At 46.5% G+C, this 26,447-nt stretch overlaps 1 protein-coding gene across 1 annotated transcript in view; it reads right to left on the bottom strand.

The window, feature by feature from the left end:
- The window catches only part of ABCA13 (ATP binding cassette subfamily A member 13), a 351,879-nt gene that overhangs the window by 117,508 nt on the left and 207,924 nt on the right, over positions 1-26,447 (bottom strand). The window contains exons 44-46 of the mRNA XM_070368866.1: positions 21,985-22,093; positions 4,148-4,202; positions 1,952-2,129 (exon numbers count right to left, since the gene is read on the bottom strand). Of these exons, the coding sequence (XP_070224967.1) occupies positions 1,952-2,129; positions 4,148-4,202; positions 21,985-22,093 (342 nt within the window). The remainder of the gene's footprint in view (positions 1-1,951; positions 2,130-4,147; positions 4,203-21,984; positions 22,094-26,447) is intronic.

The raw sequence follows: 26,447 nt of genomic DNA, 5'->3' as shown, positions 1-26,447 counted from the left end.
TGTCCCTTTCGAGATTCATGTAAAATGAGGTCGTGAGGATGGACTCTGACTCCACCGGGTGGGGGTCCTTACAGAGAGAGGAAATGAGGACACAGGCTCCCAGAGCGAGGACGTGGGGAGGAGACGGCTGTCCACCAGCCCTGGACGGAGGCCTCAGGAGTATCACCAGCCCTGCCCACGCCGGGACCTGGGACTCCAGCCTCTAGAGGGGCCACGAGATAAACGTCTAATGTCTACACCGCCCACACCCACCTCCTACGGGAAAGGGCAGGAACCCAGCCCCTGCCAGGACGCACAGCTTCTTCCTACACTAAGAGCCAAGGCTAGAAACCCCTCCTGCAGGGAGCAGCCCCCGAGGACTGACAACCCGTGGAAAACCCCCCAGCAGCAGTGCCCCTCCTGAAGCGTCAGACCACAGCTCTGATCTCGTCACCCTCTGTCCAGTGGCCCTCTCCCACACCTCTGACAAACCGAGTCTCAAGACGATTGCATCCTGTGTATTTATTTGTATTTATCTACTTGCTTTCTGCTCCCGCCCATAAGAACACAAGTTCTTTACAGGCAGAGACCCTCTCTGCTCTGTTCATGGTTTGTCCACAACACCTCAGACACACCTTAAAGAAAGTGAGAGTAAAGAAAGTGAAGTGGCTGAGTTGTGTCCGACTCTTTGCCACCCCTTGGACTATACCCTACCAGGCTGCTCTGTCCATGGAATTTTCCAGGCAAGAGTACTGGAGTGGGTTGCCATTGCCTTCTCCAGTGGATCTTCCCAACCTAGGGATCGAACCCAGGTCTCCCGCATTGCAGGCAGAGGCTTTACCGTCTGAGCCACACCTTGGCCCAGAGCAAAACCTCAAAAGCCTCCATTAAATGAGTGACTGACTAGGTGGGGAATGACTGGATGGAGGTGGGAAACCGAGAAGAAAGCAGTGCTCCCTGACTTATGCCCCCAGAGTAGAGGAGCCACGGTTAGTGGGAGGGAGAGGAGGACAGTCGACTCATGACTTCAGGAAGGGGGAGGCTCTGGGTCTCTCCTGCCTGCTCTTATGCTCTCCAGGTACATCCCGCCCCTTCTCCTTCTTGGAAGCAAGGGTCACTCTGCATCATTAAATAGCAGGCATGGCGATGGGCAGCCACGGAGGTCCCTGAACCAGTACTGGGCAACTGGCACTGCCCCGCCTGCTCTGCACCCTCTGGACACACGACCGCGGAGCAGTTACTCCCGATTCCATGCTTCTGTGTCGTGGTCCCACAGGGTCAGCCTTCAGGACGCGGCCTGGCCCCAAGCGGGCATCCAAGGAGGGCACTGTTTAAACAGCAGGGATGGATGAGATCACCCACTCCTCACCCACGTTAGAGTGCGAGCCGCTCAGCACGCCCCACGGTGTTAGGACACACACCCCATGCAGGGTTTTGCTGTGCTCGCCTGCCCTGCTGGTGTTCTCCTTAACGGCCACCTCTCCTAAAATCAGCTTTCAGTCCCCTTTGGTCTGCCCTGCTCCTGAGTCAGCCTGCTTTGAATAGTTTTCTTCCTCTCGCTTCTCTCATTCTCTGTGCACACACTGCATCCTGCAGGAAAGCATCCCTGGCTACCTCGATTTGGGTGAATCTCCTTCTCTTTGGGGTTCTCACAACACCTTAATTTCCATTTCTTGTGCTGATTGCAATGCTGGGTTTTAACCGTCTTCCTGCTAGTTCATCTCTTATACAGTTCTGTGCATTTCGTCTGGGTGGGAATTACATCTTTTGTCCCCACAGCTGCACAGATCCCAGCTTATATCCATCTTCCCCTCCTCAGAAGCAACATGACTGGGAAGTGCAGAGAGGAGGCTTAACGTCAAATGTGCTCCCAGGAACTGGCCAGCAAGGTGGAGACACACACACACACACACGCACGCACACACGCCTCCCGGGGGTGCAGGGACACAGAGGGACAGCGCCAGAGACTTACCATGTCAAACAGGAAGTGTGTGAGCCAGTAGGTCCTGTAGCCCAGGCCGCTCACGTGCTGCAGCCTCTTGGCCCCGGTCACCCTGTCCCGCACCACGGAGCTGCCGATGGACGCAGAGAGGATGGAGAAGCCAAGCACGATGCACAGAGCGACACCGCACTGGCGGATGCTCTCCAGGCTGCGGGCAGGAGCAGAACAGGCATCAGCGGCTGACAGGGACCCGGGGCTTCTCCTGCTGCCACAGTCAGTGAACTGCTAGTTATCAGTTGAATGGTTACAGGGATGGGGAGGACTGACTTTTTGCAACCCTGTGGACTGTAGCCTGCCAGGCTCCTCTGTCCATGGGATTCTCCAGGCAAGAATACTGGAGTGGGTTGCCACTCCCTTCTCCAGCAGATCTTTCCAACCCAGGGATAGAACTCACGTCTCCTGCACTGCGGGCAGATTCTTTACCACCTGAGCACCAGGGCAGCCCGAAGGGAGGACAGGGTGGGGAAAAATTATTATGGGATGATATGAAATCATATGTGTGAAACTTCTGAAAACTGTAAAGCATGACAGAATTTAAAGAATCTTTCACTTACTTTCTTTAAAAAGTGAAAAAAAAAGATCTTTCATCCTTTCTCTACTGACTTATAAGAAGGTCCTACAATCTCAATAAAACTAGCTGTTGCCAGATGTGTTGTAAATATTTTTGTTTTCTCTTCACTTTTTAAAGTTTATTTCTTGACAGACTTACTTTCTACTTTTGAATATATATATTTATATAATTTATATAATATATTCTTTAACTTTATAGGCTTTGCATTGGGCTTAGAAAATTTTAGTTCATGAAAATTACAAAAATATTCAGACATTTTCTTTCATTATCTTAAAGTTTTACTTTTAAGTGTTTGTTTCATATGGATTTTATTTTACTGTAAGAAAGTGAGGTAAAAATTAAAAATGCAGATTCATTCATTTACTTTTCAAATAGCCAGTGAGCTCTGCCTACACTGTGAATATATATATCTCTCCTCAAAGGAAAAAAAATAAATAAACCGGACCAGCCAGCATATTGGCTAAGGGTGTGGATTCTCTTACTAAATCCCCTTGATGACCTTTCAAGGCCTGGGTTACAGCTCCCAGCATCCAGAGGACATAGAGGAGAGTGAAGGGTTCCCGCAGGTGCCCGTCTGCCCACTCAGAGCCTTGACATGACACTGAGTCTGCGCTCAGGTAAAACGGATGACCCCTGCCACCTGGCCTGCGTGCTGAGCTGTGCCCTCTGCCCACTTGGGGCCACCTCACTGGACAGCAGCTCCCATGGGAGCAGGGAGGCGATCAGCCCACCTCGGAACCTAAGCTCTCAAAGCACTGAAGCTCTGCATAGATGGTGGTGCTCGGCGATGACACGCACTGTGCTTCCTGGGCCATTTTTAACTGGAGCATCGCTAACACCTCTGGCCCACCACCACCTCCTCCTCGGGGATGGTCAGAGCCCGACTGAATGGCTCAGCTCAAACCGTCCATCACGTCTTACTGTATAACCGAAGTTGACAGGCCCACGCCTAGAATCCGGGGCAGGCGTCAGGTAAAGAAAGGACCCCAAGAGTCCACATGCAAGCGTGAGGACCACCTGCCATGTTCAGGACGTGAGGGGAGGTCGCCCATCAGGCAGATCGATGTCCTCCCACCCCGTCTGGTAAGTCACAGGAAGTGCATAAATAATACTTTTTCTTGTCACCCATTTTTCACTAAAGGTTTGCTCACTGTGTGGCAGAGAAGGGAGACGGGGAGGAGAAGACTCTCGGGTCTGTACATAAAGGGGCTCACTAGCACCATCTCCATGTGGACATCGAGGAAAGACTCACGGGAGCTGTCAAGATGCATTGTTATGGTGACCTCAGTAAACACTGTGCTTATAATCTTCACTTGAGAAAGATGTTGGGTCCCATGGGCTCTGGTGAATCATCCCCTCAGAACAACTTCCACCTGGAACTAAGCCATACAACACGCGCATCCCTTTTAGACTCAGCCGATGCACGCCCTCCTTCACTCATCCCTGTCCTCACGCTTTGCACTCAACGCCCAAGTCTTGCTCCACTCAGTGCATCTGCCAGCATCACTCACAGATGAGAAGAGGGATGAGAAGCACCCCTACCAACCCCAAGATGCTCTTCCTTAGCCAGCCCTCCCTCTGTTCCTTCAACTCACATCTTGTCCTCGTTCAGTAAGGCCCCTCCATACGGGTGGCTGTAGAGCGTGATTCCTACGAAAGACAAGTTGAAAATGAGTGAGAGAGCCCAGCCTGCGGTCCAGGGACAGCCCCCCCTGCTAGCCACCCGAGGCACTGTGCCCAGTGCTGCCTGCCCACCTGGCCAGGGCCAGTCCCTCCACCTGGACAACGGCGAGTCGCAGCCAGCAGGTCAACCAGCGTGCACTAGAACTTCTGCAGCCACTGCTCCCAGAAACCACCCACAGGTACTGAACACATCTGCCCTACACGCTAGCCTCAGTGCTAACACGTCACAGCGACGGACTGTCCGTCACTGTGGCCCGGGTAATGTGTTACCCGTGGTTTACTGTGGGGAGCCAGGCTCAAGAAGACCAAACAACAATACACCAAGGGTATTCCTTCATGGAAACCACTGAAATACTCAAAACTTCTCCTCCAAATCAAGCCAAGTCTAGACAGAAACCTGAAACACTCCATTGGCCCAGCTTTGCTTTGGGGATTGTTTTGTTTTTTGCTTTGTTAGTTTTTTGAGGCTTTTAATTGCTGTAACCACAGTAGCTAATATGGAGAACTTGCCATCAACTTGTTGATTAAAAGGACTTCATCATCTGTACCATCTTTATAGACTCCATATATATACGTTAATACGCAATATTTGCCTCTTTCTGACTTCACTCTCCTTGATAGGCTCTAGGTTCGTGTATTAGTTCAATTCAATTCAGTCGCTGAGTCTCAGTCGTGTCTGACTCTTTGCGACCCCATGGACTGCAGCACGCCAGGCTTCCCTGTCTTTCAGCAACTCCCAGAGCTTGCTCAAATTCATATCCATTGAGTCGGTGATGCCATCCAACCATCTCATCCTCTGTCATCCCCTTCTCCTCCTGCCTTCAATCATTCCCAGCATCAGGGTCCTTTCAAATGAGTCAGTTCTTTGCATCAGGTGGCCAAAGTATTGGAGTTTCAGCTTCAGCATCAGTCCTTCCAATGAATATTCAGGACTGATCTCCTTTAGGATGGACTGGCTGGATCTCCTTGCAGTCCAAGGGACTCTCAAGAGTCTTCTCCAACACCACAGTTCAAAAGTATCAATAGGTTTGTGTGTACCTAGGGCTGATGCATGGAGATGTATGGCAGAAACCATAATAATATTGTAAAGTAATTACCCTCCAATTAAAAATAAAATCATTTTTTAAAAAACAGGATTTCATCATGAAGGCTTTTGAGACATCCATGTGTGCTCCCCACCCCAGCAAACTCCATCAGTGTTGTATCCAGAAGAACTCCAGGGCATCAGGCATCTCGTCTTACTGTCAACGATAAAGACCAACCCTTTTTCCTGTTCTGACTGGTCATCTCAGAGGTGCAGAGCTGAGGCGCAGCTGCACATGGAGCTCATCACTGCATCCTTGCCCCATCTCACCCAGCTCCCCTACACGTCTCCTCCTCTGGTGGCTCTAGCCAGTGATCTGTATTTTGCACTCTCTTATGACAGCATGCCAAATATTTATGGAAACACATGGGGCAGAAGTAAACATAATTAAAGAGCTTGGTGCCAGAAGAGACAATAGAAGCCAGGGTCCCACCAGCCCTGCCACCAGGCACCCTGATCCCTGTCCACCCCCGTGCCTCCTTCCCACTCCAGGCTTCTCTCCTCCCACCCTGGGCTCAGCCACACACCAAAGCAACAGCTTTCACAGCAGAGAGAACAGTGGGAGCTACTGGTCCAGCTTTCCAGAACCATTTCTGGACTCTAAATTAATGTTGTCTGGCTGCTCTCCCACAGACTCTCAGCCTGTGTACCAAATGCCCGGAGTGGGTTTCCCAGCCCCTAGACATGATGTACATACGCATCTGCCATGAGCCAACTCTGCTGCTCTTGACCACTTGCCTATCGGGACCACTGACACCCCCTCTTCTGTCTTTCTCTGCCGGAACAAGGCTCTTCCCCCTCCTTAGGTATCCTCCAGCTCCGGCTCCTGCAGGTGCTGAGTCACCTGACAAGCGGTTCAGCATCCACCAGCCCTGTTGAGAGGTGGCCCAGCAGCTAAGGGACTGAGGACTGTGCTCAAAACATGCAGATCCAGCCAAAACCTGGCAAGGGTCCCACCAGGCATTGGCAATGCCGTGCGACACTCAGGGCTACATGGATGAACAGCACGTTCTAGACGAGAAAACATCTAGAAAAATGCAGCTCGCTGACAAGCAGCTTGGAAAATATTTTATTTTAGCAACACGGGAGAACACTGGACTTGACTAACCTGAAAATAACCCCTGAAGCAAGAGGGAGCCTGAAAATGCCTTCAGGTGGCTAGAGGATTGTCATAAGCACAGAAGATGGACTTGGTCTACAATGTTCTAGAAGTTAGTCCAAGGAGGTAGATTCAGAAGAGATAAAAAAAGCATATGATTAGAGGGTTGAAACTGTGGGCCAGCCTGACCTCTGAGGCAGGAGGTTGCATCTTCAGCATTTTGTATTTGGCTGGTGTTTCTGACTTGCAGTCTTTGTAACAGAATAACACTGTGATTGTAGGGCCAGGGCTTCCCTGAGTTCTGTGAGCTTCTAGTGAATTCTCTAACGTGATGGAGAGGCTGTAGCCAGCCGCTCAGAAGCTGCAGAGTTGAGAGGAGGCTTGAGAGGAGGGAGGAAACTGAGGTGGAGGAGGCTCCAGTGGCCTCTCTAAGAGAAAGTCATGTCTGACTCTTTTGTGACCCCATGGATTGTAGCCTGCCAGGCTCCTCTGTCCATAGAATTTTCCAGGCAAGAACACTGGAGTGGGTTGCCATTCCCTTCTCCAGAATATCTTCCTGATCCAGGGATCGAACCTGGGTCTCCTGCATTGTAGACAGATTCTTTACCATCTGAGCCACCTAAGGCCAAACACAATCAGTAGGCGAGCGACAGCCACAATCCTGACTACCTGGAGCCCAGCTCATCCACTGTCTGCATTTACAGCCTGTGATGCCCTTGCTGTAGGAACCATGGAACTGCAACAGCAAGCCCTGTAACTGGGTTTTGTTTCCGTCACATCACGTGTACTCAGAGCTGCGCTTAGGCAACAACTCGGAGCTGATTATGAGGGAAAGGCCCAGGCTCCTCGAGAAGGACCATGGTTCCAGCACTGCACAGGATGAAAGGAAATCACTCACATGTCTCTTCCAAAGGCTTTCAGAAACGACGTTTCAAAAAGTACATTTTGAATACACTTGCCTGATTTTTCTTTGATTATTCTTGCCATTTATAGTCCAGCTTTTCTAAGAATTGGCCCATGGCAATGTACAAATGTATAAAATTAGTTTTTAGTCTTTTCATTAGACCACGTCTTCTATGGTTTCCAGAGTCTGTATATGTGTCATTTGTAAAAATGCACATCTGTGCTTTTGTCCAATATTCATTACAATAGCAAAGTACTTAACTTGTCTCCAATTCAAGCAGTCACTTTTGGGTTCATTTCTTCTGTAAAACTTACCTTTGCAAGTACTAATGCCCAGATGTCTGTAAACATCTACACCTAAAGAAAAGACTGGCTTTGGCATCAACTCATGGGCAAAAGTTTTTGTTCTTTTAATTAATTCACTATGAGAGATGGAAGAGTTTATTTAATCTGACAGAGTAGTAAGAGAAATGTATGAACTTTTCTGACTAGAAGGCATTTTGATGGCTTTCTCTCTGTCTCTTCTTTCTCTTAATCTCTTCTGGAAAAAAAAGATTTTGTTATCAATAGTAAGATTAATTATTATGCTTACTGAGTAGTAGATGCCAATCATAAAAGATTTTAGATAAAGAATAGGGTAGAGAGTAAAATTAAACCATAATCCACCCCCAAACCAACCAGAATTAAATACTATTTGCATTTTGATATTAATCATTTCAAAATGTCCAAGGTTTAGTCCATACACACATTATTATTAAATTATATTTCACTTTAGGTATCTTCTATTTCATGGCTCATTCATGACCTTCAATTAATTTTTTGCTGCTGCTACTGCTACTGCTGCTAAGTCGCTTCAGTCGTGTCCGACTCTGTGCGACCCCATAGACAGCAGCCCACCAGGCTCCCCCGTCCCTGGGATTCTCCAAAAACAATTTTTTGCTACATGTATGCAAACATGTGCATAATCTATATGCTTCACTAGAATTGATGTTCACCAAATTATTTTATTCACTCTATGGATTCAATATTTCTGTGATATTATTCCTGATGAATCCCTTACATGACTGTCTTTGGGCATTCGTTTTCCCTAGGAATATTGATGATATGCTTCTGAGCTACATCCCACAGAAGGGTATTTCTGTGGTCTCTTTACTTTACAAGCAACACTTTCACAATGTATGGAGTTTGGTCAAAGTGTTAACAGTTCACTCGTGTCCAACTCTTTGCGACCCCATGGACTGTAGCCCGCCAGGCTCCTCTGTCCATGGGATTCTCCAGGCAAGAATACTGGAGTGGGTGGCCATTCCCTTCTCCAGGGCATCTTCCCAACTGAGGGATCAAACCCAGATTTCCTGCATTGCAAGTGGATTCTTTACCACTGAGCAGGAGTTTGGGTGCCTGGCTTTTTCCCACCATGTTCTATAGGCAGTGTTACAGGACCTGCTGCCTTGGAGACTATGGTTAGAGTCAGAAATCAAATTGTGGCTCCTCCACTCCCTTGTGAGACCACAAACCCTTGGCCATCACACAACAGAACTCAGAGCAAGCTGTGACAGGCAGATCTGAGGACACAGGGAAGGACACTGCGTGTCCCCGGGTTACTCACTGCCCCCACACACCCAGACAAGCGCTAACTCCAAGTGGGAACAGCCAGCAGGGAAAGACATTCTGTCTGTGCTGGCTCCAAGAAGCCAGCAAGTCAGAAAAGTGTGGCCCAGTGAAAGAAAACCCTCCTGGCAATATCCACTCCACCCGCCATTCCAGCCAAAAGTCTCTAGGAAAACTGTCCTACAGCAGGTCCCATCTGCAAGTGGATCCCCTCCTACCTATAGAGACAGCTGGCACCATGGATCCCCTGCCAGCATCCAAAGGTGAGCTGAGCCTTTTCCCACACCTGGCCAGTGAGACTGACTGAGGGAGGCGGAGCGCAGTAAGGCAGCAGGAAGCCCAGCCCCGATCCACCTGGGGCACCAACAACGTGGCCACGTGGGGCAGGGCTGCCAGCGCCCTGCTTCACCACCACGCTCAGTCCCGCCCTACAGCCCTTCAGGGGCCATGCCTCCATCCCACCAGCACCACTGAGACTAAGGGGGCTGTGAGGTGGGGCACTTGGAATGCCAAGGGGCCTCTGGGAGATGAACTTAAACCCTCAATTGGGAGCAATGAGACAGTGCATGTTGGTGCCTTATTCGCCAGGCTCAGTATATCTGAGCCCACTCTCCAAAACAAGGCAGATCTGTTGCAGGGCCCAGGGGTACATTCAACATACATTATCTACCTCGTTCTTAGGCTAGATTTCAACAAGGACTGCCTGCTTAAAAACCAAACCAAACCACTTCATTGGATTCATAATCTAATAATTTAGCATCCAAAATGTCCAGGATTCAATTTAGAATATCCTTCATAACAAGAACCAGAATAATCACAACTTGAAAGAGAAAAGACAATGAACAGACACCAACACTGAGATGAGTCAGGATGTGAGAATTATCTGACAACACAGAGCATAAAGGTGTTTCAGCATGTAATTGTGAATTCTCTTTAAATGTAAAAAATATTTTAGTGTATCAGTAAAAAAAAAAATATAGCAGTGATAAAAATAATCATGTGGGAATTCTAAAACTGAAAGTAACAGAAATTTTAAAAATGTACTAGATATACTCAACAGTTGGGTGGAAATAGAATGATAGAATCAGTGAGTTAGAGGATGAACAACAGAACTTACCCAAGCTAAAAAACAAAGAAAATAAATCCCAGAAACTAAGGAACCTATGGAAAACTAACAGAAGACCTGACATTTTTATTATCATAGTCCAAGAAGAAAAGAGAGGGACTGAAAAAGCACTTGAAGACATAATGGCTGAAAACTTTGCTACACTGGCAGAAGAGGTAACCCTACAAAGTCCAGAGCTAATCCTAAATGAAACTTCAGTGAATCCCAAACAGGAAAACACAAATAAATCCATACAATGTATTATAATTAAATTTCCAAAAATTAAAGATAATTTTACAAGGTCTTAAAATCAGCCAGAGAAAGAGATGGTTAACACAAACTCAAAACACAGTTGATTCCTCATTTGGAACCATGGTATCCAAAAGAAATTGGCATATTTTTCAAGTGCAGAATTTTCTTTTCTAATTGACAGCCATGAGTTATATATTCAAAGAAAATATACTTCAAGAATGAAGGAGAAATTAAAACATTCTCAGTGGAAAGAAAAGAGAATTTGCCATTAATAAACCTCTCTGCTTATCTGAGGTGACTGATATTTCTCCCAGAAATCGTAATTCCAGCTTGTGCTTCATCCAGCCTGGCATTTCACATAATGTACTCTGCATATAAGTTAAGTAAGCAGAGTGACAATATACATCCTTGACGTACCCCTTTCCCAGTTTGGAACCAGTCTGTTATTCCATGTATCAATAGTCTCTGATACACAGATGACACCACCATTATGGCAGAAAGCGGACAAGAACTAATGAGCTTCTTGATGAAAGTGAAAGAGGAGAGTGAAAAAGTTGGCTTAAAGCTCAACATTCAGAAAACGAAGATCATGGCATCCAGTCCCATCACTTTATGGCAAACAGATGGGGAAACAATGGAAACAGTGACAGACCCTATTTTTTTTTTTTTGGCTCCAAAATCACTGCAGATGGTGACTGCAGCCATGAAATTAAAAGATGCTTGCTCCTTAGAAGAAAAGCTATGACCAACCTAGATAGCATATTAAAAAGCAGAGACATTACTTTGCCAACAAAGGTCCATCTAGTCAAGGCTATGGTTTTTCCAGTAGTCATGTATGGATGTGAGAGTTGGACTAGAAACAAAGCTGAGCACCAAAGAATTGATGTTTCTGAACTGTGGTGTTGGAGAAGACTCTTGAGAGTCCCTTGAGAGACTGCAAGGAGATCCAACCAGTCCATCCTAAAGGAAATCAGTCCTGAATATTCATTGGAAGGACTGATGCTGAAGCTGAAATTCCAATATTTTGGCCACCTGATGTCAAGAACTGACTCATTAGAAAAGACCCTGATGCTGGGAAAGATTGAAGGTGAGAAGAGAAGGGGACGACAGAGGATGAGATGGTTGGATGACATCACCGACTCGATGGACATTACTTTGAGCAAGCTCTGGGAGTTGGTGAAGGACAGGGAAGCCTGGCGTGCTGTAGTCCATGGGGTCACAATGAGTTGGACACGATTAAACAACTGAACTGAACTGAACTGAAACCTACACTCTAAAATAGCAAAAGTCAATCTTCTAAGCAAAAGGGAAATCATAGCAGAAGAAGACTTAGAACTTCCAAAAGGAAAGAACAACATCAGTTCAGTTCAGTTCAGTTTAGTCGGTCAGTCGTGTCTGACTCTTTGCGACCCCATGAATTGCAGCACGCCAGGCCTCCCTGTCCATCACCAACTCCCGGAGTTCACTCAAACTCATGTCCATCAAGTCGGTGATGCCATCCAGCCATCTCATCCTCTGTTGTCCCCTTCTCATCCTGCCCTCAATCCCTCCCAGCACCAGAGTCTTTTCCAATGAGTCAACTCTTCACATGAGGTGGCCAAAGTACTGGAGTTTCTGCTTTAGCATCATTCCTTCCAAAGAAATCCCAGGGCTGATCTCCTTCCGAATGGACTGGTTGGATCTCCTTGCAGTCCAAGGGACTCTCAAGAGTCTTCTCCAACACCACAGTTCAAAAGCATCAACTCTTCGGCGCTCAGCCTTCTTCACAGTCCAACTCTCACATCCATACATGACCACAGGAAAAACCATAGCCTTGACTAGACAGACCTTTGTTGGCAAAGTAATGTCTCTGCTTTTGAATATGCTATCTAGGTTGGTCATAACTTTCCTTCCAAGGAGTAAGCGTCTTTTAATTTCATGGCTGCAATCACCATCTGCAGTGATTTTGGAGTCCCAGAAAATAAAGTCTAACACTGTTTCCCCATCTATTTCCCATGAAGTGACAGAACAACATCAGGATGTGTTAAAAATGGAGATAAACATAGCAGACTGGCCTTTATCACATGAGTTTCTCAAGTCACAGATTGTGACATAAGCAATAGTTTGAACAGGATATAAGATGGCACTCAGTTATAAGTAAATACTTAAGACTGTTATAATTTATGAATGGAGAGACCTAAGGGGCCTAAGTTCAAGGAATGTTTCTACAGAGCAAAGTGGCAAATGCCAAAACCAGTTAGTCACCTGTGTACACTGTAACACCGAGAATCACTATGAAAACTAGATCAGGGGAGAAAATCAAAATATGACAGCTAAACCAGACAGAATCCCAAAAACTGTTCCATACTTCACAGGAACGAATGAAAAAGAAAACAGAAGAAAGAAAACAAATAATAAAGTGTCAGAATCAAAATGTAAATCCATTCAATATAAATGGTCTCAATATGCCAATTCAGTGGCAGAGATTGGTAAGAGTAGATTAAAAAATAAGATCCAACTATACCCTGTCTACACAAAATTCACTTCAGATATAATGACATAGGCTAGAAATAAAAGAACAAAAAGATATATTGTGCAAATATTAATTTTAAAAAGCAGGAAAATTTGTATTAATATCAATTAAAGTAGACTTAACAGCAGGTAAAATTATAGTAACAATGAGGAATGCTACACAGTGACTAATGAATTAGTCCACCCAGAACACATAACTATGTACCAACCATCAGAGCCTCAAAATACATGAAGCGGAAATTGGCACAGTGGAAAGGAGAAACAGACAAATCCACAATGATATTTGGGAACTTCAGTACACCCCACTCAGCATATGACAGAACTACCAGACAGAAAATCAGCAAGTGTACCGATGAACTCAGCCACAAAAACAGGCAGTAAAACCTAATCGATATATACAGAACACTCCACCCAACAACAGCAGAATACTCATTTTTTCCATCCCCCATGAAAACTTCACCAAGATAAACCACACCTGAACCATAAAACAAACCTCAGCCAACATAAAATCATTAATATGCAGAGTGTGTGCTCTAACTATGATGACCCAAACAAAAAGTCAATGACAGAAAGGTAACAGGAAAATTCCAGAAGACTACAATTTAAACAACACACTTCTAAATAATCCCCGAGTACAAGAGCAGGTGTCAAAGGAAATTTTTTAAAGTCAGAAGCCAATCTTATTTGTATTACTTCAAAAGTAATCTGTTACAGCTTTGTAAAAGAGACTGTTCTTTAGCTTTGAACTTTAGAAAAATCATCAGATTTTTTTTTATCAATAATTTCTATCTCATCATTTCCAGTTTGAGAATATTGCTTGATTTATGGCAAACGCTTTGTTTGTCCAAAGTCATGGTGTCTTGTTCTGATGCACGTTTTCTTCTCTCATCATTCTTTGTTACTTTAATTATTATTTGTCTGTGTTCTTTCTCTACCTAATCCGAGTAGCTCTCCTCCTCCTCCTCCTCCTCAGTTTAATGACATCATGCTTTCCCTCTGTGCTCTGAGGAGACTGCAGGCGGGACAGGAAGACTTGCAATCAGTACGGTGACTCTGCATCCAGTGAAAGCGTGTGCCACCATCCGCATCGCAGCAGTTGTCTTCTGCCCCAGCCCTGCAACGTGGGCTGGCTTTCCTGCACCTCTTCTCCTCTGTTTCATGAGTTCACACATCTGCCTGGATCTGTGCGGACGTGAGCTCATCCTAGGATGCTCCCTTGGTAGCCCCTTCTCAGTGTGTGCGGTGTCTTCCTTCCATGAGACGTGGGGCAGGTCCCTGACCCCGTGCTGGGTTTGACAGCTGGTTTTGTCTTTTGTTCTGACTCCTACTCAATGAGGCCAGGGGCTGGTCCTGACACCTCAGTGCCTACGGCCCTCTCAGCACAGGGAGCTCGTCACCTCCACTTGGGTGAGACCGGATTTTCTCTCTCAAATATCTCTGAACAAACTGAAGGCCAGTGCTGACGGCCAGTTCCTGACACCCGACATCTCTTTGGGCAGAAACTCTGCTGGACCGATCTGAGCTGACCTCCAGTTCTCAGGCCTGGGCTCTCTCACCAGGACTCAGGGGTTTATTCCTAGGGGGTGTGCATCTTATTCCATCAAAAGCAATGTAGTGAGGAAACTCTGCTAAACATATTTTCCTTCTGATCACTCTGAGGAAGTGGCCTTGTATTTACTGTTCCATTCTAGGCTTTGAACAGTGAAATTTTTAAGGATAAAAATTCTGGGGAGAGCTATCTAATTGCTGTTTTTACTGTGAAACACTAATTTTTTTTCCAAGCAGTCTTTTTTTTAAGAGTTATACATACATGGGAGAAAATTCATAACTTACTGTATGAGACAGAAAATTTTAAACATTCTGTGATTCATCTACTCAGAGAAAAAGCCACCATTAATATTTCTGAATCTGTGTGTGTGTGTGTGTGTGTGTGTGTGTGTGTGTTATATACATAGATACCTATTGTCTCTCTACACTATTCCACTATATCAAATTCCTGCTTGGAGGTATGTATGTTGCTATAATTTTTAAAAACTATTTTAAACCATTATACAAGCATAGCTTTAAAGATAATTCTGAAATTATATGCTCATTACTTCCTCCTGAAAAATACCAGCAACTGGAATTGTTTGGCTGCATGGTTTCCCCCAAACCGTCTTATGTAGGAATTACTTTGATCTTAAAACAATCCTGTGAGTAGAGAGGCTTACTCTTACCATAACTAAAATTGTATTGTGTTAAAAAAAAAAAAAAAGTAGCCCATAACCTGCTTCCCTCCTGCTCACAGGCTCATCTCACCCCCACCTGCGGGCACATCATTGCTCCCATGTGTGCCCTGCCCCAGTCACCTTCCCCTCTCTGGGGTTGAGAGCACCTTTGCAAACTGTCCCCTCCAAGGGGATTCAGAAAGTGGGGTATGGAGCAGAGGAGGGGGGGTGTGGGAGGAACGGACAAGCTCCTTCTGGCTCCTGATGTAGGACCATACTTCCTGCCCCCAACTCAGGTGTCCGTCGTGCCGGGCAGCGGTGTCCGAGTTCAGAGAGGAGGCAAGGGGGGCGCCCTTGACTGTGGCTCCCACTCACCCTCTGTCTGTCTCCCTGCCGCAGTAACCGAAGTACGACTCAGCCAGGTGCCCTCAGTTCAGCCCATGTGGCCGTTTGCATGCCTTCTTTAAAAAACATCTGTTCAGTCCTCTGCCCATTTATTTCGCTATTGAGTCAAAGGTGTTATATGTATTGGATATTAAGTCCATGGGCTATATGGTCTGCAAATATTTTCTCCCATTCCATAAGGTGACTTTTCATTTTATTGTTTCCTTGAAGTAATCAGGTCAGACTCAGAAGAACAAATACTACATGATCCCACTTACATGAAAATTCTAAACTAGTTCAACTCCTAGAAGCAGAGAATAGAATAGTAGTTATCAAGTGCTGGAGGAAGGGAGATGAGGGGTTTTGTCAAAGGTATAAAGTTTTAATTATACAAGCGGTAAGTCTTAGTCTGTGCAGAGCCTAGGGTTTAAGGCACTGCATTGTGCATTTACAAATCTGCTAAAAGGATTGATTTTATGTTTTTAATCACAAAATAAATTGATAGATAATAGAGGGATAGATAGATAGATAATAGATTGCTGTAGTTGTTCAGTTGCTAAGTCATGTCCGACTCTTTGTGACCCGCCCCCCCCCCAGGACCACAGCAAGCCAGGCTTCCCTGTCCTTCACTATCATCTGGAGTTTGCTCAAATTCATGTCCACTGAGTCAATGATTCCATCCAGCCATCTCATCCTTTGTCATCCCCTTCTCCTCCTGCCCTCAATCTTTCCCAGAATCAGGGTCTTTTCTAATAAGTCAGCTCTTCACATCAGGTGGACAAAGTATTGGCGCTTCAGCATAAGTCTTTCCAATGAATATTCACAGAATTCTCCAGGCCGGGGACCTTCCTAACCCAGGGATTGAACCCAGGTCTCCAGCACTGCAGGCAGATTCCTTAGCGTCTGAGCCACCATAGAGTGACAGTAGAGAGATAGAGGGAAATAGACAGATGGACAGACAGATGTGTGGGACAGAAGGGAGACAAAGGTAACATTAGGGGCCTGACCATGATGATGGTTTTAGGGTGTATACTTACCCCAAACTCATCAAGGTGTCTATATTGTGTTTACAATTTTTCATATGTCAAACGTATCTCAATACAGTTTTTTGGTTTTTTTAATGTAGAAAGTTGGGCAGAAATTTTTAAGGTGAAGAAGACTGAAAAGAGGTGCTCTGGACAGAAGCTGAGCAGAAACCAGGCCCGAAGGGGCAGCAGGTCAGTGGGGTGACGTGCTGGCCACAGAGAGGGTAGGAGGGGAGCATGGCAGGAACGGGGCGCAGTGACAGGTCAGCAGCAGATTAGAAGGCGGCCTTTGACGTGGGAGCCAACACAGGCACTGATGCCTGAACACAGGGCCAGGACAACCTCACCGCTTTAGAAATGCTTCCCCCAGCAAAGCGTCAGCATCTTCACCATGTCTTTACTCTTGAATCACTATCAGTGAAATCTCAACAAAAATACTTTCCAAGGGGAGCACCCAGACTGGGGCCAGGCGGATGCAGACGTGTGCACAACGTGAAGGGGGAGTGAGGTGCCGGCGGTGGGCAAGCAGGACTGAACTTGGGTTTGGGTTTGAAGGTTTTATTATTATTTCATCCAGGAGGGTATGACAAACAGTCAGGCTTCTCAAGAACCAAGAAGAAAGGAGGGAGGGACGTGGCAGAGAGGAATTCGGAAGAAAGAGAGTCAGGAGGAGCTGTCTGGCCAGAAGTGGGGGGCCTCAGGTTGTAGGAGGAATCTGTTTTATTTGATTATAGGAGATGCAGGAAGGCAGGTGGGTGTGTGATCTGAAGGACGGATCCTGTGGGTGACGTGGGCACTTAGAGGACATGAGGCTGTGGGGCTGGGGGCAAGTGGGAGTCCAGGGACTCGCCCACGAGGCTGACACAGGGGCAGGTGGTGCAGATACTGAGAATATTCAGGATCCCAAGGGCAGAGAGATGGACCGATGGTGGGAGGCGCAGGAAGAAGCTGTCCAGGCTGGGGGGACTTGGCCTCAACTGACTTCTAACTTCCCTCGGAACCCAGAAAAACATCATCACATGACCTTGCTGTTGTTGCTCTTCAGTTGCCAAGTTGTGTCCGACTCTGTGACCCCATGGACTGCAGCACGCCAGGCCTCCCTGTCCCTCACTGTCTCCCGGGGTCTGACCTTACCGTGTGACTATCCTGCTGACATGAGAACAAAGCCTCTGAGTTGCCGCATTCTGTAACTCCCACTCCTCAGATGAACTGAGGCCACATCCACGCCTGCCCCCTCCCCAGCTGCATGGCTCTGCCCAGAACCCACAGATGTCCAGGCCACTGTGGGCAGTCACCAAGCAGGACACGTGGACTCACGTGGAAGAGCCTCCCTGCAGAGTCCGTGCATGAACACGTCTACTCGTCTAGACCACCACCAGCCTGCCAGTCATCTAACGATGACTCCAGGTGCTGGGCGAGGCTAGTCACCTGCTTTACATTGAGTTTCACGCTTAAAATCAGGGGGGCCCTGACAAGCTGCAAATTTGCTGGGGCACAGCAGGGTGGGCAGGCTAGGTCAGGGCTCAGAAAGCTCCTCCATTGAAGGCGGGGACATCCAGGTGTGCCAGGACCCAGGGCCTTGGAGACAAGAAGCAGGTATGTTGTATGCAGAGCGGTTCATCAGCAGTTGTTGCCAAGATGCCCATTGATCAGGTTCCCAGTTCTGCTGGGCTCAGGACTCAGGCTCCGCTTGCATGGCCCTACCTGAGTCCCATGGCCCATGAGCTCTTGAGTCATCATAATGGCTAAGCTAACAGCTCGCTGTCTGTCCATCGCAGACAGACAGACAGACAGGGGTGTGAGGAGGGGCTTCTGTGCAGAGCCCTGCTCATCAGAGTCCTTAATCAACACTTGGCTATGACAGGTCCCCACACATTCTCCCGAGGGACTGTGCTCCCGATTCACTGCATAGACCTTCCTTCCCACGAGGACCACGTACTCATGCCACGAGGAACTGGGATGTGACACAGATAACATACTGCTCAAGAAGTTGCCAGTAGCCGATAATAAATGTCTTCTTCAAGTCAACACAACCTTACAACAAAGGAACAGAAAGTCTACTACCAGTGGACACTTCTCAGCTGACCCTCTCACCAGGAAGGCCTGGGACCCCAGAAAACAGGACGGAGAAGACACGATCGGCAGGCGCCTGTGGGCTAGTCACACTGTCCCTAGGCCCAATCGCTGCTTATGTTACATGCAGCTGTACACACACACACACACACATGCATGCACACACATGCACACGCACATGCACACACATGACACGCACATTCCCTGATCATCCTTCCTCACAGCCAACCTCCCACAGAGCAGAGTTTATCCATCTGGCCTCCTAAATTCCTGAAAAGGCCTCCCTCACCACCCTCCTTCCCTCTGATTCTATCTCCACAAGTCCCCACGTCTAGTCCACAGAAGCCACCAGCCAATGCACCGCACACCCATTTTCCTGGAGATGCTGGAATACTGGGTGATTTTTTTTTCCTGCTCTTCCTGACACTCTACCTTTCTCTGGACTCTGTGCCGAGATCTCTTACCTCAGGGGCCACAGCCCCTCTGCCTCCTTCCCACTCCCACCCTCTCTCACCCCGACTTTCCTGTCTCCATGTCAGTTTGAGCTAAATGGTTTTTATTCATGACCCCTCTCCTGCCCTTATCTCTCCAGCTGTCTGAATCCTGCTGCACATGTATTTTCACCTGACATGTGACATGAACCCACCACCTCTGAACTTGTATAAATCCCTTACTCTGTCTCTTGCTCCTGAATCATTCCCAGGTCATCAGTACTGACCACTACATCATTCATTACTAAAAGCTCAGCTTTATATTTTAATCCTTTAAGCTCTTCCTCTAAATGTCCTGGTGTCAAATTCTTAATTTTTCTTCCTGTTCCCTTCTCCAAAGGCTCAACCTTTCCTCCCACCTCTTTGAAGCTGATAATTTTCACCTGTTTGCCTTGAGGCGTCCTGGCCTTACCTGGGTCACTCCTAAGTTGGGAGCAGCATCCTTCCAGCAGGGCATGTGGCAGCAGCCAGGGCCCCTCCCTTTACCATGTGGCTTCAGATTATTCTTCCTGACACACTCCTGGGATCCTGTCATCCTCATTCCCAGATACAGACCAAGGCTTTTGGCTGCCCACCGCATAAAGGCCATCATCCTCCCCTGTCAGTGAAGGTCAAGCAGAAGCTGGCCTCAGAGGCCCTCTCAGACAGATCAACAGTGCTCCTCCTGTACACTCGCCCTCGGGATGAGGTCAACTGGAACTTCCTCCAGTAACTTGAGCAGATGTTCTGACTTCTCTCACATCAGCACCACTAGTACCCATGGTAGCATCCTGACATCAGTCACACTTTTGCTCATGTTCCTGATCCAGTGTTAGTGACCTCCTCCATGAAGCATGTTCCATGCAGCATGTTCCATGAAGCACACTCCCCTCTATGAAGCATGTTCCATGAAGCATTCTCTCCTCCATGAAGCATGATCCCCTCCATGAATCATGTTCCATGAAACATGTTCCCCTCCATGAAGCATGTTCCCCTTCATGAAGCATGTTCCATGAAGCATGCTCCCCCCATGAAGCATGTTCCCCTCCATGAAGCATGTTCCATGAAGCACGTTCCCCTTCATGAATCATGTTCCATGAAACATGTTGCCCTCCATGAAGCATGTTCCCCTCCATGAAGCATGTTCCATGAATCATGTTCCCTTTCATGAATCATGTTTCCATGAAACATGTTCCATGAAGCATGTTCCCCTTCATGAATCATGTTCCCCTCCATGAAACATGTTTCCATGAAGCATGTTCCCTTCATGAAGTATGTTCCATGAAACACATTACCCTCCATGAAGCATGTTCCCCTTCATGAAGCATGTTCCATGAAACATGTTCCCCTTCATGAAGCATGTTCCCTGAAACATGAAGCATGTTCCATGAAGCATGTTCCCCTCCATGAAGCATGTTCCCCTTCATGAAGCATGTTCCCTCCATCCCCTTCATGAATCATTTTCATGAAACATGTTCCCCTCCATGAAGCACATTCCCCTTCATGAATCATTTTCCATGAAACATGTTCCCCTCCATGAAGCATGTTCCCCTTCATGAAGTATGTTCCATGAAACATGTTCCCCTCCATGAAGCATGTTCCCCTTCATGAATCATGTTCCCCTTCATGAAGCATGTTCCATGAAGCATGTTCCATGAAGCATGCTCCCCTCCATGAAGCATGTTCCCCTCCATGAAGCATGTTCCCCTCCATGAAGCATGTTCCATGAAGCATGTTCCCCTTCGTGAAGCATGTTCCATGAAACATGTTCCCCTCCATGAAGCATGTTCCCCTCCATGAAGCATGTTCCCCTTCATGAAGCATGTTCCATGTTCCCCCCATGTTCCATGAAACATGTTCCCCTCCATGAAGCATGTTCCCCTCCATGAAGCATGTTCCATTTGTGCCTATTAGAAGCACCCTCTCAGTTTGTTGCAACAGAAAGGCAAAGGCTGTGTTATCAGCCATACCTAGAACCGAACTGTGGCCCTTTCACTTAACAAGCAGGTAATGGGTGATTCCTCTGAATCTCAGGTTTTTAAACAGTGAAAGAGGCAAATGCCACCCACCTTACAAATTAACACAAACACTAAATGGGACCATGGATATAAAAATATCTAATGCCCCTAGTACATTTCAGACACAATAAACACCACTCTGCTATTCCTCTTCCATAGCACTCTTTATTCTTTATTACTTCACTTGGGCATACACATTTTTATATTATATGCACTGCCATCCCCAAACAATTGCAGTGCCACAGAATAATTAAACCTGTTTTATTTTGAAAATTGGTGGAGGGGGGAAAACAAATACGGCAGAATGAATTTGGAATAAAGTCATGGCATACTGGGGAAATGGTTTAACATTTATTTCTATGTGAATTAATGCTTCAAAAAAATCATGTAAATAAATTATGACAGCTATGACCTGCTGGTATTTATACATCTGCTTGCACTCTTTCTTTTTTTTTTTCCAAAGAACTGAATGAATTTGATAAACTACTCAAGTGAAGCATATAACATCCCCTTAAACCAATAAATCCACTCTGGGTTCCAGAAATGGACCCGTGTCGTTTACCAAAAGAAGAAAGCACAGGGAGTGAATTCATAGTCAACAAAGGTGACTGATGAGTGGAGGGCTCAGCATAAAGTAAATTATGGTAAGCGATGAGCACCTTCCCATCAGTAATGGTGACCTGGACCACACGATAGTGTCTTTAGAAAGAGCAATTACTCTTGCTTCTGGAGGATGCTAAGTCACTGGGACTGAGCTTTCTAGTCAGCTTCAACTCCTGTCATCTCACAGCTGAGGTCACAACTTCACAGGTAAAGACACTGAAGGACACACACACACAAAAGCCACCACAGCCTCTCAATGTGTACGCGCTTCTACACGGATTGGCTGCCAAATAGAAACTTCGCATCACTCTTCACATTTCTGCTCACAACTTTTTGTGATTCTTTCCCATTAACAACACTGTCTTTGGAAAGTAGTGAATTAGAAAATGCACACAGAATAACATTACCATACTGTCTCCAGTCTGCGGTCGGGGGTAAGCGCCTCCACAAAATAAGATTGTTGAGATGATTTAGGTAGGAAGGCAGGGAGTGGAAGCCTTTCTGGTTGTACCACACCTAAAAGAGAAAGATAACTTAATGGCCCTCCTGAAATTAGTTCTTAAGTCTATTCATAAGCTGTTCTCACATATAAGGAACACATGTAAATTTGCTTCTCCAGCACCTGAACACAGGCCTCCGTGTAATGGTCCCGCATGGCTGACAGTGAGCAGTGAATTCCAGCCTGCTAATTTTATATTTATCTCCAGCATATAATTTATAGCTAAAAATAGATTAATTTTCCCCAGAACAAATGTGAGTGTTGCTCTATAATTATATTCTCACAGCAAAAAAAAGGAATCTAAGCCCATTTATTTTTTTTCTTTCTCCATTGGTAAGCTAATGAAATCTGACCTGCAAATTAAAAGCACAGAAATGATAAGAAAAAAATGATGACTCTCAAATTAATAACTGAATGTGGAGCATTATTCCTCAAAATAAATTGAAGTGAACATTTGCTGAGCATGGAGAATAACGCAGCAGGCCCGTCAGACAGGAGGAAGGTGAAGGAGAAAATGGGAGACAGACAATGTTATTAAAATTGAAATAAGGAGTAGCATAAAAAATACTAATTGAACCATCAGTATATCTATATCTCACAATATTGATATTTTAATGAAAAAAATTTTAATGTACTCAGTGGAATGCTGGTGAATGTCTTTAAGAGATAATGAATCAACCAGCAAATTTTGACCCTAATTCAAGTTCATTTCTCTAGATGACACTGTCTTTTGTGACAGTCTTCTTTGTGGAATTATAGCTGCTCCCTCGCTGGTTTCTACTCAGAGGAAGCTGTACAGGTTCTCACAGTTTCTGCAAAGTTCAGGCCAAATCTCAGGTCCCTGGGCTTCCAACCCGTTCCCCTCCCCAACCCCATCACAGGGTGACCAGTTGTCTCCACCAGGGTCCTGAGTTCATGGGGGGAACTAAGTATCCAGTGACAGCTCATGAAAATGCCTTTCTCTGCAGGACAGTGGCCCAACTCTTTCTTAGGAAGCCCACCTCCCTGGGTGATTAAGGAGGCAGAACCCTGCCCTCTGTCACAGCAGCTGCCATTACACACTCCCATCTTCAAATAGTTTCTTAGGTTCAGGGAAACCCTTAGCAGTCACTCCTTCCAACTCCAAGAAGGAAGAAATTCTGCTCAAGACCGACTATCCACAGACCCAGGACAACCTGCTGATGCCCTCAGTTGTGCTCAAGTGGATCTGAGACTGGTAACACAAAAATCCACAGACTCACAAATGGGTGTAATTCAGACACAGGATTCTGAAAAGTGGGGGAAAGCATGGGTTCCCTTCACAGGGCAGCCCGCCCTGCCCTGGACTGAGATCACTTACCAGAGGGTATCTGCCCCCGTTCTATAGCCAACACAGTGACCCCAGGCCCTGCAGGATGCCCCCAGTCAACCTCTCACCACCCCCACCCTCAAACACACACACACCTGCAGATGTGCTAACATACAGGGACTAGCTATGCGTCTGGATACAATGACGCAAAATGCAAGACTGCTAAAGTTAAAGGACATACAGTATAAAACCTCTGCTGTGGACGGGAACCACAGTCCACGGCCTGCTCCCCCCACCACCATCTTGGCTCCATTAACTGCTTAACTGGAGGAGAAAAACATGAAAGCCAGGGGTGTTCTCTGCTCTAGACATGGGGCCTTCAAATTAGTTTGTTTGAAATTTTGTTTTAAAAGCAGGGTGACATTTTTCTCAGCTTAGAAATGACACTGTACACGGAAATTCCATAGTGGTCCAGTGGCCAAGACACCGCACATCCAGTGTGGGGCCTTGGGTTCGATCCTTGGTTGGAGAACTAGGATCCCACCTGCCTCATGGTTTGGTAAAAAATTTTTTTTCATCTTTAAAAATTAAGTGATTGATTAAAATAAAACAGCAACAAGGATTTACTGTATAGGGATTGTATTAAAAAAAAATACAGTGTACAAAAACACAGAAACCAAAGTGGGATAGCTATGGTGGAGGTGGGGTACCCCAGAGCCTGGGCATCTCGCCCACCCCTCCCCATCAGCTTCAGCTTCTGTGTTGGGTCGAGTTCATGCTCCGTTTCTCCTCTAGCCATGGCTGTGGGTCTCCGACCTGGGCTCAGCCCCTGTGCCTCTGCTGTCACCGTGGTGCCCCAGGCAACCACCAGGACTGGGTCCCCACCATCATCCCAGTTGAGACCAGCAGCTGACAAACCTCTCCACTCAGGGACACAGTCTCTAGGCCAAAGGTCAAGAGGGTTGCCTCATGATCAACACTAAGTCACAGGCGTGGCCGTGAAACTTGGTGATGCTTGCTGAGGGAGGGGTGGTGCCCAATGACCCTCTCAGGCGACAGAGGGGCTTCCAGGGACCTAAAGGGTATAACCCTGAGGACCCTGACATCCCAAAATGCTCGTTAACCATAGAGGGTGAAACCTGTCCTAATAGGAGCCATAATGCGGCCTGAAGACCTCAGTGAGATGAGGAGACGCCAGGGTTCATCAACGGGGCCAGGTCAGAGGGCAGGGGGTGCTGCCATGCTGGCCCCTGAGGGCTCCAGCCCTGCTCTCTGCAGGCAGGGGGCCAGTGAGGAGCTGCTCCATTAGCCTGAGTATAGGCACTGAGAACACGGCCATGGCGACAGTGCCAGGGGACCGGGTGGGATCCAGTCAGGGAGTCTCCCCAACCAGAGGGAGACTCGGCATTCTGTGCAGAGCACAGCCCCTAAAAGCCCCGCCCAGCTCCATGACGGCCAGCTGCTGATGGTCCTGACGACCCTGGCATCACTTTCAGGACAGATGACAATATACAGAGTTCCAAGGAACAATTTGAACATCATTTTGGTTCTACTACAAACTGGCTTTTGCTTGGGAGAAATTTTATAAATTCTTTTAAGTAAGTGATAGATGCTTCATGATGATCTTAAATAAGTTGTGGGACTTCCTTCCCTGCTGGTCTCTAAGACAGGATCAATAAATCCAACAGCTGAAGGAGGAAGTTAACCTCCTTTTAGGAACACATCATGACACCTCAAAACAGACCTTTCATGTCAGGATCCCCAGGAACAGTTCCTCAGAGAGGCAACTAAGTTACTATAAGGAAAAAAAAAATCTCTGGATGGATATTCAAATGCATAAAAGTATACACGAGAACAGAACAGAATGAACACCAAACAAGAGGGGAGTGTGTTTAGCTTTTTTAACTGAAGTGTATACATTCTAAAGGGTCTCCCTGGTGGCTAAGAGGTAAAGAATCCACCTGCCAATGCAGGAGACGCAGGTTTTATTGCTGGATCGGAAGATCCCATGGAGAAGGAAATGACAACCAACTCTACTATTCTTGCCCAGGAAATCCCATGGACTGTAGCCCTTCAGGCTCCCTCTGTCCATGGGGTCACAAAGAATTGGACAGAACTTTGCAATTGAACAACAACAAAATACATTCTAGAGGGTGTTTAACTAAACCAGCTGAACACTCAAGATGTGAATGAAATCATTCATAAAGGTTCTGTGAGAGATATTCTAAAATACGATGAATTTTAAGTATTAAGCCTATTCATATGCAAATTTCCCATTTTCTCCTCAAAAAGACTGCGAAAATCGTAAACTCTGTGGTCTTATGAATGTACCCCAAAGGCCAAAGTAAAAGGCTGGTGGTTAATTACCAAGAGGTTAATGTAATAATTTGACATGACATCAACCACCAACAATGCTATAGGAATTTGAGACACCAGATGCCCTTTAGAGTCCAATGCAGACTCACGATCATTGAGCTCCCTGAAAAGAGGCTCTCTCCCCAAAGGGCTGGATACTTGCACACCTGAGTATGGCAAAGTCCATGTCAAACAACATCAGAAGCTGCAGAAGTCACTGCTCAAACATGTCGATACAGAAGACAAACAAAGAGGAAAAAGAGCGAGTGTCAGGGAGACACAGGGTGCTGAGCCCTTGTCACGGGAGCAGAGACACAGGAGAGCCTTGGCTGCCTTGCCCCAGACCCTAGAAGCACAGACAGGACGTTCCACTGTCAGCAGGAGGCTTGGTATTCACACAGATTAGAAACTTAAAAAATGTTCTCGGAGGAAATGGGCAGATTCCTCCTACAAACTGGGTTTATTAATAACAGTCACATCATGTGTTCAAAAAGCCAGCAAAGGTATTTTAGATTATTTTTCTATCAAGCTATGAATCTTGATCTTTTCATCTTAAGCTATAAATCTTTCCCTGTGTGTGGCCTGCAGCGTGAGAGAGATTTGAACAAACCTCAGCTGAAATGAGGGATGTCTGAACAGTCTACACAGGGACCAGAATTTTTCATCAGGGATTACATTGTGAAATACAACTGTTAAAACTTTTCTTTGTGATTAGATTGTGAAGTATG

This window comes from Bos mutus, chromosome 4 (assembly GCF_027580195.1).
Source record: "Bos mutus isolate GX-2022 chromosome 4, NWIPB_WYAK_1.1, whole genome shotgun sequence".
Taxonomy (NCBI): domain Eukaryota; kingdom Metazoa; phylum Chordata; class Mammalia; order Artiodactyla; family Bovidae; genus Bos; species Bos mutus.
The sequence above is the reverse complement of the archived record's forward strand: the minus strand, read 5'-3'. Positions and strand labels throughout refer to the sequence as shown.